The following is a 15,479-nucleotide window of genomic DNA, read 5'->3' on the forward strand; positions in this document are numbered from 1 at the left end:
ATTAAGGATATGTAGGAAGCCATAATTGAGCCCAAAATTTATGTTGCTAAGCAAGGTGGTTGTTGGGTAAATTTTCCCCATTTTACAACTTTTCTTGCCAGTTACTATGAATCATCGCAGCTGTTCAGTTAGTAGTAGGGTTGCTAAGTAAACCCGGCTCCTCCACTGACTTTGCTTGTGAGAAGGTTGCAAAAGGGGGATCCCATCACTCGGAGACCCTGCAACTGTCATAAATACGAGTCAGTTGCCCAGCACCTGAACTTTGGTTGTGCGACCAGTGGGATGCTCCAATGGTCACCAGGGTGAAAACTGGTTCTGTCACTTTTGTCGATGCTTTGTTTTCAGTGACCTTGAACTCTGAGGCCCACTGGCAGCCCGAGACCTCCTTGGGAAGAGCCCCCTGGATTCTCTTCCTCCCATCCCGACTTCACTGTCTCTTGGTCCTCCGGAATGCGACCCCTCCCTCTGGGGAATCCAGGTACATCCCACCCCGTTGTTCCTGTTAAGTCAGAACCTGATTGCCCATGACATGGACCATCCCTTTCACAACCTCATTTCTCCCATCAACACACAATGCAACTCTCCCTAAACTTCTTCATAGCAGAGTGCTCCAGAGTGCTTCACTCGGTCAGCATGTGGCCCTCAACAATCTGGCTCCTCGTTTCACTGACCTCGGAAGGATGGAAGTTGGCGTCAACCTTAAGCCTGTCAGGATCAAACTGTCGAAATGCTGGCAGCCGGAAGAGGTAGCCAGCAGTACTGCGCCACCAGGGCTCCTTCCTCTTCCTCTTTTGGAAAGAGAAGTTAAACTAGGTGGCACGAACCCTCCTTGGGGCCAAACTGTGTCAACCCCAGATGGATTGTGGCAACTATGGTTCCATTTCCTTCCCTTTTTTCCAGGGCCTTCTCATCATGCATTGCGCTAAGGGCCATTTGTGAATGAAAGCGAGCAAAGCCTGTGAATTGGTATAATGTTAAGGCAGGTTGGCACAAGAGGCGGAGAAGGGTGTTGCCAGCATCGTGTGGAGGAAGGATCAGCAACTGCAGTGCCCTTCGCTGACACACTCCAAGGCCTTCCCGGTACGAAAGGGAGCCTGGCTGAGTTGACACCAAAAGCAACTCGGTCACGCTTCAAAGGACCCGGCGCCCTGGATAAGTGCCGTTCTCTTACATAAGCACCAACTTAAGAGCTGCTTCCTCCCCAAAGGAAAAGCTGCAGAAGCTGCGTTGCATGATTTTCTTGACATTTCTGGATATATCTACAATCCCATCAGCCTTGTAAAATGGTATTTATGTAACCGGCAAGAGCAGAGAGTCCGCGAGAGCCATTTCAGTGAGCAAAAACATCCTGTTCCTCACGCGTGGGTTGTATTTTTGTTTTCTTTCAAGCTTTTGAGTCCATCTTACCTCTAGGTCACTGCCTGAATCAATCTCTTCTGCAGTTTTCGGAAGTGGCTTGGGCAGCATTCTTGGGCTGTGAGAGAACAACTGACCCAACGTCACCCCATGTTGGCCCTTCAAAGGGGCCCAAGCCAGGAGACCAAAATCATCAATACAAATTCAGTACCGTTTTCATTGTAGAGTGACAGTGGCGTTTCTTCAACCGCAGCCCCTTTAAGATGAGTGGACTTCAACTCCCAGAATTCTTTAAGACTCTTAAAGGGTCGTGCTTGAAAATGAATGTTGTCTTACCTGAACATTCCTGCTATGTGTGCTGTGGGAGAGTCCAAGCATGGGTTAACTTCCATCTGATTGCCAGGACTAAGTAATAACTATTCAGACACGCCTCCCCTCTGGCCCCACTGAGTCAGGTAGAGACTGGAAGGGAGTCCAAATATCATGAAGCCAACAAGTCCATACCCACGAAGTGCTCAAAAATCTCCCAGTTGACGGCTGCGTTGACCCTGGACTTAATGAAGCAGAGTGGACCAACAACAGCAGATGACATGGCTCCCCAAATCAACACAGACGGTGGAAACTTCACACTGGACCTTAAGCATCTTGCAGTGTGTGCCTCTCCATTCTTCCTCCATACTCTGGGTCCTTGGTTTCCAAATGTGATGGAAAAGTTTCCACAGTCTGTGTTGATTTGGGGAGCCATGTCATCTGCTGGTGTTGGTCCACTGGGCTTCATTAACTCCAGGGTCAACGTAATCGTCTACCGGGAGATTTTGGGGCGCTCCAGACTTCCATCCGCATACGAGCTTTATGGGGATGCTGACTTGAATTTTCCAGCAGGACTTGACACCTGCCCACACTGCCCAAAGCACCAAAACCTGCTTCAGTGACTGTGGGATTACTGTCCTGGATTGGCCAGCCAACTCGCCTGACCTGAACCCCATAGAGAATCTATGGGGCATTGCCAAGAGAAAGATGAGAGACATGAGACCGAACAATGCAGAAGAGATGAAGGCTGCTATCGAAGCATCCTGGTCTTCCATAACATCTCAGCAATGCCACAGGCTGATAGCTTCCATGCCACGGTGCATTGAGGCAGTAATTTATTTATCTATTTATTTATTCGATTTTTAGGCCGCCCTTATCCTTAGACTCAGGGTGGCTTACAACATGTTAGCAATAGCATTTCCCCCCCACAATCTGGGTCCCCATTGCTACAAAAGGGGCCCAAACCAAGTTCTGGGTACATGTGCATGCTTACACTTTGCAACCCACCACTGATTAGGAGTCTGGAGGCTTAAAACGTACAAAGAACAAATTTCAGGATTTTGGTATTTCAAGTCCAAGGAAAAGAAGGACGAGGGCTGAACTGATAGCAGGGGCTGCCACAAAAAAGGGGAGGCCAACCTATTTTCCAAAGCACCAGAAGGCAGGACAAGAATGAATGGATGGAAATTAATCCAGGAGAGAAGCAATTTCCTGCCAGTGAGAACAAAAAGCCAGTGGAACAGCTTGCCTCCAGAAGTTGTGGGAGCTCCATCAGTGGAGGCTTTTAAGACTAGCCAGCCACTTGTCTGGAATAGTACGGGGTCTCCTGTTTGAGCAGGAGGTTGGACTTCCAAGGCCTTCCGTTTCTAACTCTGTTTATTCTGTTATTTACGTCTTCTGCTTTATGGCCTGGTGCCTTGTTTCCCAACCTTGGCCACCTTTAAGGTGTCTGGACTTGAGCTCCCAGAACTCCCCAGCCAAGGGGCCTGAGCTAAATGGAGGTTTGAAAAACCAGAATGAACCATTTACAGCAACCCAGAAAAACGCTTATTGGGTAAAAGACAACTCATTCATACATTCCACGGTTGACTTCTCCAGATTCCTTAGAGGTCAGTAAGGGGCGAGCATAAGTGCACTGGTGTGCCTTCCGTCCCCTGTCCAATTGTCTCTCCTATATTTTATATATCTTTTCTCCTATCCATATATCCTTCCTCTACTCTTCATTGATGTATTCTATTCTCATATCTCTTCTTCTATCCCTTCCCTGATATTTACTACTACACGTTTTTATTCTCCTTAACTTTCAATTTGTATTGGACAAAATAAATAAATAAATAAATGAATGAATGAATGAATGAATGAATGAATGAATGAATGAATAAATAAATAAATATACACCACAAGTAAATTGATATAAATACTTAAATAATAACAGTACCCCCTTCCCTGCTGGTTAAAATACTTTTCATTAGTTGGCCTAATTTATCACAACACAATTTTAGATAAGATAAAATACAGAAAATAGTATAAGGGCAGACTAGATGGACCATGAGGTCTTTTTCTGCCGTCAAACTTCTATGTTTCTATGTTTCTATGTTTAGGCAAGATCTCTACACTGCAATTTCCACTAGGTGGATCACCTTAAAACAGGAGGATGGAAAGAAGAAGAAGGAAAAAAGGAGGCCACGTGAACTGCTGCTATCATCTTCTGTGAGTGGACTTTGGTGCACTGCAGAAGCAGCTTCCTAGCAAAGAGGATCTTCAGAGTTGAGGAATGGGCAGGTGAGGTCGGTCTTCATGAGCTCACTTTCTGTGGCCGGCATTCATTATTCACATCCCGCATCCACCCTCTGCAAACAAAAGCTGACTTCTTATGGAAATTACATCTGGTGTTTGACAATGCAGCTAAACTGGAGATGGGCGCAGCTGATTAAGCCGCCGTGGAACTTCAGGGAAAGCTTATTGGGAAGGTTCAACCTATGGTGACTCATTCAGCAAATTATGATCAAGGGAAACCACCATGAGCATGATGCCAGAATCTAGTCAAGGCTGTTTAGAAATTGCCAAGCATGTCTAGCAACCCAACTCTGCAAAGACAATCAAGCTATATATACTATTTATGTATGGTATTTCTGCGTGTATGTCTGGTCTAATAATGGGGTTTTTAAATGTTTTTTAAATTTGTTAGATTTGTCATGAATTGTTTAATTGCATGCTGTGAGCCGCCCCGAGTCTACAGAGAGGGGCAGCATTCAAATCAAATCAAATCAAATCAATCAAACAAACAAACAAACTGAAGATGCCTCCCACTGAGGGTCTTCCTCCCTGAAAGACTTACATGCTCTAGAAAACACGGTCCTATTTCGCTGAGATGAGGGTCCTCGTTGTTGTACTGCTTCTCCAAGTCCCGGACGAAGCCCATCTGGAACCTGTAGATGTCTTCAATGTTGCCAAATATGATCTTCAGCTGCTCATCGCTGAACATGTCTCTTCTCTTCCGACACTGCTTTAAGTAACCCTGGTGGAAGAAAGAGACCACGTTTACAAGTCAGGGACCCCATCAAAACAAGCTGTCTGTCCCATCAACTCCCTACGGCTGGACACTATAAAAATATTACCCCAAGATTAGTACTGAAGACGAATTCAACCAGCTAAACATGAGCCAGCAGTGTGCAGCAGCAGCCAAAAAAGCCAATGCAATCCTAAATTGCATTAACGGAGCGATACAATCTAGATCAACTGAAGTACTAATACCGCGCTATTAGTTAGACCACATCTGGAGTATTGCATCCAGTTTTGGTCACCACACTAAAAAATATATTGAGACTCTGGAAAAAGTGTAGAGGAGAGAGCAACCAGGACGATTAATGGGACTGGAAACTAAAACATATAAAGATCGGTTACAGGAATTGGACATGGATAATCTAGTGAAGAGGATGTCTAGAGCAGTGTTTCCCAACCCAGCATTCGCTGGCTGGGGAATTCAGGGAGTTGAAGTCCAGATATCTTCAAGTGGCCAAGATTGGGAAATACTGGTCTAGAGGAGTCAAGATGGGAGGAACCGGCTCCAACTCTGTGCTAGCATGATGAGTCGTCTCGGGGTTTTTGGCCGCCCTTGATCGAATGGTGGCTGGGGAATTCTGGGAGTTGAAGTCCAAATATCTTCAAATTGCTAAGGTTGGGAAACACTGGTCTAGAGGAGACATGATAGCAGTCTTCCAATATTTCAGATGCTGCCACAGGGAGGAGGGGGTCAAACTAATCTCCAAAGCACCTGAAGGACATGGAATAATGGATGGAAACTGATCAAGGAGAGATTCAATCTGGAAATAAGAAGGAACTTTCTGACAGTGAGAACAATCAACCAATGGAGGAGTCTTCGGAGAGAGGCGGCATACAAATCTAATAAATCTTAAATCTTAAATCTTGCCTTTGGAGGTTGTGGGAGCTTCATCACTTGAGACTTTCAAGAAGACATTGGACTGCCATCTATCTGAAATGGTGCAGGGTCTCCTGCTTGAGCAGGGGGCTGGACTAGATGAATTGCAAGGTCCCTTCCAACTCTGTTAATCTGTTAAATGTTCCGTCTACTCCTTCTCTTTGTTAAGACCAGACATACCCAGTCTTTGAAAGAGGTTCCAATGCAGTGCAGAATGCTCATTAAGGTAAATTATCTTGTTGTCTTGGTTTGACTTAAATGATTACATCATCTTTGCATCATGATGCACCCTGCTGAAGTGACATAAGCCACCATGTGGAGCCTACTTTGAATCGAGTCCGTTTGGGTCCTTCCCAGGTCATGCACTGCGCAATCCCAGAAGATGGGTTAACTCAAGCAGGTGGTACCTGGAATTTAACCTGGAACATCCGAAGAAAAGATGATGAGGACTTTTGAAGTGAAGCCGGACAATTCTCATTGAAGGACTCGCTGAGTTTATTTACTGATTTATGAAATTTGTTTACATAGAAACATAGAAGACTGATGGCAGAAAAAGACCTCATGATCCATTTAGTCTGCCCTTATACTATTTTCTGTATTTTATCTTAGGATGGATATATGTTTATCCCAGGCATGTTTAAATTCAGTTACTGTGGATTTACCAACCACGTCTGCTGAAAGTTTGTTCCAAGGATCTACTACTCTTTCAGTAAAATAATATTTTCTCATGTTGTTTTTGATGTTTGCTGCCCATCTTGTTTTGAGGACAGATTATAACTATTAAAAGACAATAAAACCATGAATAAATATTGCTAGTAGCAGTAATAATTTAAAAGTTGGGGAGGACCAGGACCTGGTGGGGCCCAGGGGGAGAGCCTTCTCTGTGGCGGCCCCGACCCTCTGGAACCAACTCCCCCCAGAGATTAGGACTGCCCCCACCCTCCTCGCCTTTCGTAAGTCATTAAAAATTCATCTTTGCCGCCAGGCATGGGGAAATTGACACACACCTCAATTGTCAAGGTTGGTGTATGGTTTGATTGGATTGTGCGACTATTTTATTATAAGGGTTTTAAATTGTATTTTTTTAAAATTGGATTTGTACACTGTTTATGTTGTTGTGAGCCGCACTGAGTCTTCGGAGAGGAGCGGCATACAAATCTAATAAATAATAATAATAATCCTAGGTGCTTGGTGATGAAATACGAAATCCAGCATAGTGATCTCGTTTGCTGTGTTGCATTGACATAATAATAATAATAATAATAATAATAATAATAATAATAATAATAATATGCAAAGGGAAAGTGGAGTCTTTCCTTAATCCACTAACCACCTCCAGCAACATACCTCAGTTCCTGACCCTGGTGATAGAAAAATGGCAATAACTATCTATGGAACAATTGCTATCACTTTTATATTGGGGGAAAGTCATCTATCCACTGCTTGCTTTGTTAATAAGCCCCAAATAAATGGATCTCTCATACCGGAGAGAACTTTGCTAAGTGATAGACTTCCCTTTTAAAATACTTTTCCATGTAGTTCCTCTGGACTAAGTTTGGGGCAATTTTTTTTCCAGGAAGTTAAGTGCCTTAGATAAGGCTTTAGAGCTTTAGATACACATATTTGAGGATTGTGATGCAGTAGCTATCATCCTTTGTCAATCATTCCTATTTTGAGGGATTTGGTAAGGGAAGAAATGGGCAGGCCACATATAATTGTTGTGTCTTGGAAAATCCAAAAGCTTTGTTACAAGAGCTGAACAGAAGTAATTTTTCCATCCTATCTGTGGGTTGAAATATGGATTTCATTTTCGTACATCCCACACTGCTTTCCACTAGCATTCCATTCTGCTGTATTTAGAAGAGGTCTACTGCCCCTTCCTTCCTTCCTTCCTTCCTTCCTTCCTTCCTTCCTTCCTTCCTTCCTTCCTTCCTTCCTTCAAATTGTGCAGAATATTTGGAGGAATGTAGCCAAATATGACATCTACAAGTCAGAGTAAATAAACATTCATAACCTTGAGAACATTCTCAAATTTAATTTTTGTTTAAAATAATACTCTTCTGGGGGAGAATTACATAACATGTGTGTAAAAAAAAAGCAGCAGCCCACAAGCAAAGTTATTTTTCATTACCGGTGTTGCCTTTCGATTCCTGATGTATAAATCATCCCGATTCCAGAATTTTTAAAAGAAAACCCACCTGAAATGGCCACCCCTTTCTATTTTAAATGGTTTCTCAATTTGGAACTTTGTGGATACCCAGGATCAATCCAAATAACTGAACGGATTTCTTCTGACCACATGGTTAATTAGAAGGTGCAGTTGAATTTCCTTCAAACTAACCTAAGAGTCAAATATCCAAACAGCACTCCTTTTGAAAGACCTGAACTGATGGGCTCTTCCCTCCGCCCCAAGGAGAAAAAGGACCTCTTGGACCATTTTGAGAAGCTGTGAAAGGGGGCTCCATGCTAGCTCTCCCTCTGAAACTAATCCTGGGCTACTGTCCCACGCTGAGAAGCAACTGGACCCATGGATCACGTCGATTCCCTACAAGGCTGCCAAGCCTGAGCATTGTGGAAATTTCACAAAGTGGTCAGACACTTGATTTCAAGCATTGTCATCCCATCCTGATAATTCCACCAGAAACCTCCAAGAGGCAAGAATAGGATTCAAAAGCCCTTTGTCAACTTGTCCCAGTCCTTTAGAACCCCACAATTTTCAAAACAATGTCTCTCTGCCCAGACAACCCCATAATAGATTCATTTCTCTGAATTCAAGCAAGGACTGAATAGGAAATTATGAATTCTAATTATAAAGCATTTCTAGTCAAGACTCAGTTTCCTGTAAATGACAATGTCATCTGATCCAGCTCTATTTATGTTCTGTAATTCTTTACATCTCATTTTCTCCACTTTTGCTGTGCTACTGTGTTCCTGAACTGGTTTTGTATTTTGTGGTCTGCCTTGCGCTTTCGACCCCTTTGATCCCATCCGGGCCCAATTGTACTGGCTCTGTTTGGGGGGAGTCTTATATTTCATCCTGGACACATGACAAACTACAGAGCGCTGAGTTGGTTACCCTGTTTCCCCGAGAGTAAGACACCCCCGATTGTAAGACGTATCGGGGGTTTCAGGGGGGTCGGCTAATATAAGCCGTACCCCGAAAGTAAGACATATGTCTTACTTTCAGGGAAACACCGCCTCCCTCTCATCTAGCCGCCTCCCTCTCATCTAGCTGCGCGCCGCCTCCTGCCCACGTCCGTACCGTCCCCCTCTCCATACGTCGCCGCGTCTGCCACTTCCCTCTGATCTTAATGAGCGCCGCCTCCTGCCTACTTCCACGCCGCCCCCCTCCATACGTCACCGCGTCTGCAGCCTCCGTCTGATCCAAATGAGCGCCGCCTCCTGCCCACTTCCGCGCCGCCCCCCTCCATACGTCACCGCGTCTGCCGCCTCCGTCTGATCCAAATGAGCGCCGCCTCCTGCCCACGCCTGCGCCGTCCCCCTCTCCATACGTCGCCGCGTCTGCCACCTCCCTCTGATCTTAATGAGCGCCGCCTCCTGCCTACTTCCACGCCGCCCCCCTCCATACGTCACCGCGTCTGCAGCCTCCGTCTGATCCAAATGAGCGCCGCCTCCTGCCCACTTCCGCGCCGCCCCCTCCATACGTCACCGCGTCTGCCGCCTCCGTCTGATCCAAATGAGCGCCATCTCCTGCCCACGCCTGCGCCGTCCCCCTCTCCATACTTCGCTGCGTCTGCCACCTCCCTCTGATCTTAATGAGCGCCGCCTCCTGCCCACTTCCGCGCCACCCCCCCTCCATACGTCACCGCGTCTAAATGTTAATTTTATGGTTAAAACAAAAAATTCGACAATTTTTTTCCAATATAAGACATACCCCGAAAGTAAGACATAGTGGGGCTTTTGGGGAAAAAAAGAAAGTAAGACGCTGTCTTACTTTCGGGGAAACACGGTATTTAGGAAGGAGGAATGTAAAACAGCGATTCTTAACCTGGGGTCTGCAGATAATCGAGGTTCGACTACTATAATGCTCTCTTCATGGGGCTACCTTTGAAGAGTGTTCGGAAACTTCAGATCGTGCAGAATGCAGCTGCGAGACCAATCATGGGCTTCTCTAGGTATGCCCATGTTACTTCAACACTTCGCAATCTGCATTGTTTGCTGATCAGTTTCTGGTCACAATTCAAAGTGCCCTTCATGGCACCGGACCAGGATATCTGCGAGACCGCCTTCTGCCGCACGAATCCCAGAGGCCAGTTAGGTCCCAGAGTTGGCCTTCTCTGGGTCCCGTCGACTAAACAATGTCATCTGGCAGGACCCAGGGGAAGAGCCTTCTCTGTGGCGGCCCCAACCCTCTGGAACCAACTCCCCCCAGGGATCAGGACTGCCCCCACCCTCCTTGCCTTTCGTAAACTTCTTAAAACCCACTTCTGCCATCAGGCATGGGGAAACTGAGACATCTCCCCTTGCCTATGTAGCTGTATGTATGATATGTTTGTGTGTACGCTTTTTTATATACTGGGGTTTTTAGGCTTTTTAATGTAAAATTGTTATTTTAAACTTTAATACAGTATTAGATTTATTACTGTACATTGTTTTTATCATTGCTGTGAGCCGCCCTGAGTCTGCGGAGAGGGGTGGCATACAAATCTAATAAATAATAATAATAATAATAATAATAATAATAATAATAATAATAATAATAATAATAATAATAATCCAGAAATTCCAGTTGGTTCAAAATGGGGTAACTAGATTTGCAGGTGGGTCCCCTCCCTCGTGGCAGCTGCTGCATTGAGTCCCGAATTGCTTTTGGCCCAATTCAAGGTGTTGGCTGTTCTCATGGTCAGGTTACTTGAGGGAACGTCTTTTCCCCTTATATCTATCTAAACCAGCAGGACGGGGAGGAATAGGATGTTATGGCACTCTTCTATTATGGAGGTCCATCTAATGGGAGCAAGCAGATCTTCTATGTGGTGGCTCCCTCCCTATGGAGCTTCATCGAAATGGATATAAGATTGACCACCGCCTTGACACTCTTTCAAAAGACCCTAAAGACATAGTTTGACCAGTGAGTCTAGGGATCTCAGGGTGAATTGGAGCCCATCAAGTGACCGGCTTGATTGTTATTGCTGTTTGTGTGTGTGTGTGTTATTGGATAGAAGAGGGGAGGGCATAATATAGGGGAAATAGAATGGGATAGGATAGGAATAGGATACTATCCCACTCGAAATAGAATACCCTACTAGACTAGACTTTCAATCCTGGGCCTAGAAAGCTTAAAACTAAGACGCCTTAAACATGATCTAAGTATTGCCCACAAGATCATATGCTGCAACGTCCTGCCTGTCGGTGACTACTTCAGCTTCAACCACAACAACACAAGAGCACACAACAGATTTAAACTTAATATTAACCGCTTCAAACTTGACTGTAAAAAATATGACTTCAGTAACCGAGTTGTCGAAGCATGGAACTCATTACCGGACTCCATAGTGTCATCCCCAAACCCCCAACACTTTACCCTTAGATTATCTACGGTTGACCTATCCAGATTCCTAAGAGGTCAGTATGGGGCGAGTACAAGTGCACTAGAGTGCCTTCCATCCCCTGTCCTATTGCTCTCCTATATCTCCTATACTTTTCTTCTATTCCTATATCTCTTCTTCTATTCTTTCATTGATATATTTTACTATGAGTATCTCCTCTATAACCTTCATCATGTATTTTACTATGTGTACTATGTATATACTAAAACCCTCATTGTGTATTGGACAAAATAAATAAATAAATAAAAAATAAATCCTCAGATTTCACTGACCTCCAGACAGGCATCAGTGAATTGGGCTGACACCTCCAGGGCTTCCTTGTCCCTTCCCACCTTCTCCAAAGCCGCCCCAAACACTTTGGCCTTGTCCACTTAATGTGGGCACAATAAGCTTTCCTGATGCTGCGCCTGGGCTCTCCTTTTGCAAATGGGAAGGTTCGTTGCAATCTGTCCTGTTTAAGAAGGCATGAGAAGGGCTCTTGTCTCTCCCCCTTGGGGGAAGATTGCAGGTTCCGTTCCATTCGGGGTAATAAAGAGCAGCAGGCGAGGTTAGCCGACAGCCCCCTGCCTTGAGCGAGGGAGTCGGGTCAACATAAACTGAAGCAATTCCAGCAAAAAAAAAAACCCACAACCATCAGCTGCCCAGCAAATTTGACCCAGGAGACGCTTAGCGGTGGGTAGCCTCCTTGGTTCCAGCTTCCCCTCTTTATGCCTTGTTGTGCTAAGGGCACCTCTTCTATAGCCCCTATCTCTATTAGATGAGACACCTCCCGGTATAGGAGTTTCCTCTTTTGTGGGTCTGATGGGATACGGCAAGGTAGAAAATGTTGAGGGGGAGGCCGAAAGAATTCGATCCTCAGGCCCTGGGATACCGTGGATGCTGCCCATGCGTCTGAGGACGTGGCTTCCCAGATGCCCGGGAAGTGTAGCAGCCTGCCGCCTAGGGGGGCATTGTCCAGAGAGTCACTTGGTCTTCCTTCCTGAAGCCCCTGTTGGCTCCTCTGAAGGGGTGGCGGCCCTGGTATGACCTACTTCGGTCGGTCTGGGAGGTCCTGTCTGACCTGAAGGATCCCTGGTTGAAGGAGCCCTGGAAGTATGGCCTCAACGCTTGGGAGTTGGTCGAGAAGGGCTCTGCTCGAAAGGGTTGTTGCCATTGATAGGGAGTGAAACGCCTATCCTGCTTCCTGTTAGACCTGGGCATCACTTTTTTCTTGTCCTTGTCCTCGATTAGGACATCATCTAGGACTTCCCCAAATAACTTCTTTCCTTTGAATGAAGAGGAGGCTAGACTCCATTTGGATTTGACATCCGCTTGCCAATTGCGAAGCCAAATGAGTCTGCCAGAGGCCATGGAAGAGGCCATTGCGCGCGATGCGAACTTCGCGGCATTGACTGTGGCATCCGCTGAAAACTCCGTGGCCGCCAGCAATTTATTGAGGTCCTGACGGAATCTTCCGTCCTCTGGATCAACCCTGGCCTGGATCTCCTGAATCCAGAGGATCATGGCTCTGTTGAAAAACGAGGCCGCCGAAGCGACTCGTACGGCCCAGGCCGCCATCTGGTGGGTCCTGCGAACCACGTTCTCCGCCCTCTTGTCCTCAGCTTTCAGACCTTCCTGTGACTCGGACGGTACAAGGGCGTTAGACACCAGGCTCGTGACGGGCTTATCTACAGATGGGAATTCTAGCAGCTCCTCCATCTGTTGGTCGAAGGTGTAAAATCTGCGGTCGAGATTGGAAGGGCCCTGGGCTGCCGCCGGGTTTTCCCACGGGCACTGGATTGTCTCTAGGAACAAATGGGAAGACGGGATGTTTACAGTCTCCTGTTTAGGGAAGGCAAACAGACCCCCTGTTGGCTGAGATGCCTCAGGGGTCTCCGCCTGACCTCCTTCTCCAGCCTGATCAATCGTAAGCTTCGCCTTATTCAGGAGCACCTTGAAAAGGAAGGACTTGAACAGGCCCGTGAAGCTGGGCTGTTCTGGCGGCTGGTCATCTCCAGACAGGTCATCCTCAGCTGCGCTAAAGTCATCCCTGGAGGAATCCTCCTCATCCATGGATCCCATCAAGGACTGCGTAGCAGGAGCCATCCAGGGGTCTCTAGACCTCGTTGGAGGGAGTGCCACTGGAGCCTGTTGTTGCTGCTGTGCCCCAGTGGCCTGGCCCTGGGTATATGCATTGGTGATTAAGTCTTGAAGGGCCTGGGGCATGCTTTGCCAAGCGTCCTGGGGGTTGCGCAGGCCCGCAGCAGTTGGGGTGAAAGTGGCTGGCTGTGCATATTGCGAGGACTGAGGGGGTGGATAGTTGGCAGGCCACCCCGCAGATTGCCTCCCCAGGCTATATGATTCAGCTCTGGATGGTGGCCAGGCCTGAGCCCCTCTCTCTGGGGACCAATCCCTCTCAGAGGCCGAAGTTGTTACTCCCGGGTAGAACATGGGGGAGGTCACAGGGGGATTGGTGGTTAATTGCCGGCTGGGGGGCAAAGCCGGCCCTGTTGCCCTCTGAGAAGCCTCCAGCTGTTTTTCAAGCGCTCTGATGCGCTTCTCTGAGTCTCTCAATGATGTGCCTTGGGAGGATTTTGCCTTAGAGGCTTTTTCCTTTGGGGTGCTAGGCCTGGTGACGGTGGCCTCCTCCCCAGCTGGAGCTGCTTGGTCTGCCATGCCCAATATTTGTAACTCACGATTACAGGATAAAGGCCTGGAAACTGCTGCGTAGTCCAAAAAAAGCTCCTTATTACAGTGCCAAACCTCCGAGAAACGAAAGTGAAATGGGCAAATGAACCCCCTTCTGCGCCTGCGCGTCTCCCGTGCAGGTCCAATGGGGGACTGTGCTAGGGTAATGTTCCGAGCCGGCGACCTTACCAACATGGCCGCCGGCTAGTTCCCATGGCAACGCGACCTGATTGGGCGCGAGGGGCAGTTGCCGGGTGATTCCGGACCAACCCAAAATGGCTGCCGATCGTTGTCGCGGCGACCTCACCAAAATGGCCACCGGCCTGTTTCCCTGGCAACTGTTTGTTAGTGTAAAGATGGCCGCCGATCGTTACTATGGAGATGGGCGGGAAGCCCGACGATTCCCGCCTTCCGCGATCGGCTGTGTAAACGGCCGCAATTTGCTCTGAAGAGCCGATCCGCTGCTGTGAGCCCTGCATACTGAAGGCGCAAATCGGCCCTCGCCTGCCTTCGTTGGGGGGATGGGGGCAACAGCCTCCCTCGTGGGCCGCTTGCGAGAAATCCACTTCTCAGCCCTGTGGTGTATCCGCCGGGGGGGGGGCGGACCCCCCGAGGCGTCAACCACCTCCTCGTCTCCCGGGCGCCACCTCGGAGGTAGGCTAACCCGGGCGCTCACTCCCGAACCCACAAGGCAGCTCTGCAGAGTCTTCTCCCTCTGTGTGGGTTTCAATCAGGGAGGAGCAGCAGGCAACTGGGTAAACCCGCTGGAGGTTTGAACCCAGAGCCGCCCGAGGCAAAGTACCCCCAGCTGCACCTAAGAAAAAAAGGAAAGGAGAAAAAGAGATTAGTATATACACAAAAAATGCAGCAATAAAACAATAACTATATGAGAGAACAAACTCAGGAGTCCCTTTACTGCGACTGAGTTTTTAGACTGGAGGGCTAAGGGGGAGGCGGTGCCTGCCTAATACTTAATATTTAAATTTAACTCAGTCCCTACCAATCAGACTGAAGAATAACCCATCTTGGACTCTCCTTGCAAGTGCATTGGAGAAGGTCAACTCTGTGGGACCTAACTGGTCGCTGGGATTCGTGCGGCAGAAGGCGGTCCCGGAGATAATCTGGTCCGATGCCATGAAGGGCTTTATAGGTCATAACCAACACTTTGAATTGTGACTGGAAATCGATTGGCAACCAATGCAGACTGCGGAGTGTTGATTTCCATAAATGTTATTTTTTTAAATATGCCAGTATATAAAATAACAGAATCATGAAACCTGATAGAGTTTTTTTGTCCCTCTCACCCCCCCCACCCCCACCCCTTTTATACCAAGCAGAATCAAGGTGGGAGTTTTAAGTTTCTTTCTCAACTTTCCACTTTACTAAGGTTAAATTGATTTTTCCTCCTTTAATGGCTCGTGTGTTCCTTCATCAAGATTATCTCCACATTTCTTTACATGTTGCTTATTTGACAATGTTTATTTACCAAACCAAATGCACTCCAGCTTGGCAGATGGCAGTGATGAATACCCACCATAAATCCATACAACTATATCAGAATTGATTAGTTTTACGTGAAGTGCTACATCAATTTTAAAAAGCAGGCAGACAGGGCCAAATTGCCATGTTGTTCATAAGGC

General features: G+C 47.1%; 1 protein-coding gene across 3 annotated transcripts in view; it reads right to left on the minus strand.

Annotated features, from left to right (window-relative positions):
* The window catches only part of ARHGEF9 (Cdc42 guanine nucleotide exchange factor 9), a 261,555-nt gene that overhangs the window by 58,241 nt on the left and 187,835 nt on the right, over nt 1–15,479 (minus strand). For all 3 annotated transcript variants that reach the window (XM_070759694.1, XM_070759696.1, XM_070759695.1), the window contains one exon: nt 4,505–4,684. In XM_070759694.1, the coding sequence (XP_070615795.1) occupies nt 4,505–4,684 (180 nt within the window). The remainder of the gene's footprint in view (nt 1–4,504; nt 4,685–15,479) is intronic.

Source organism: Erythrolamprus reginae, chromosome 8, assembly GCF_031021105.1.
Source record: "Erythrolamprus reginae isolate rEryReg1 chromosome 8, rEryReg1.hap1, whole genome shotgun sequence".
NCBI classification, from domain to species: Eukaryota; Metazoa; Chordata; class Lepidosauria; order Squamata; family Dipsadidae; genus Erythrolamprus; species Erythrolamprus reginae.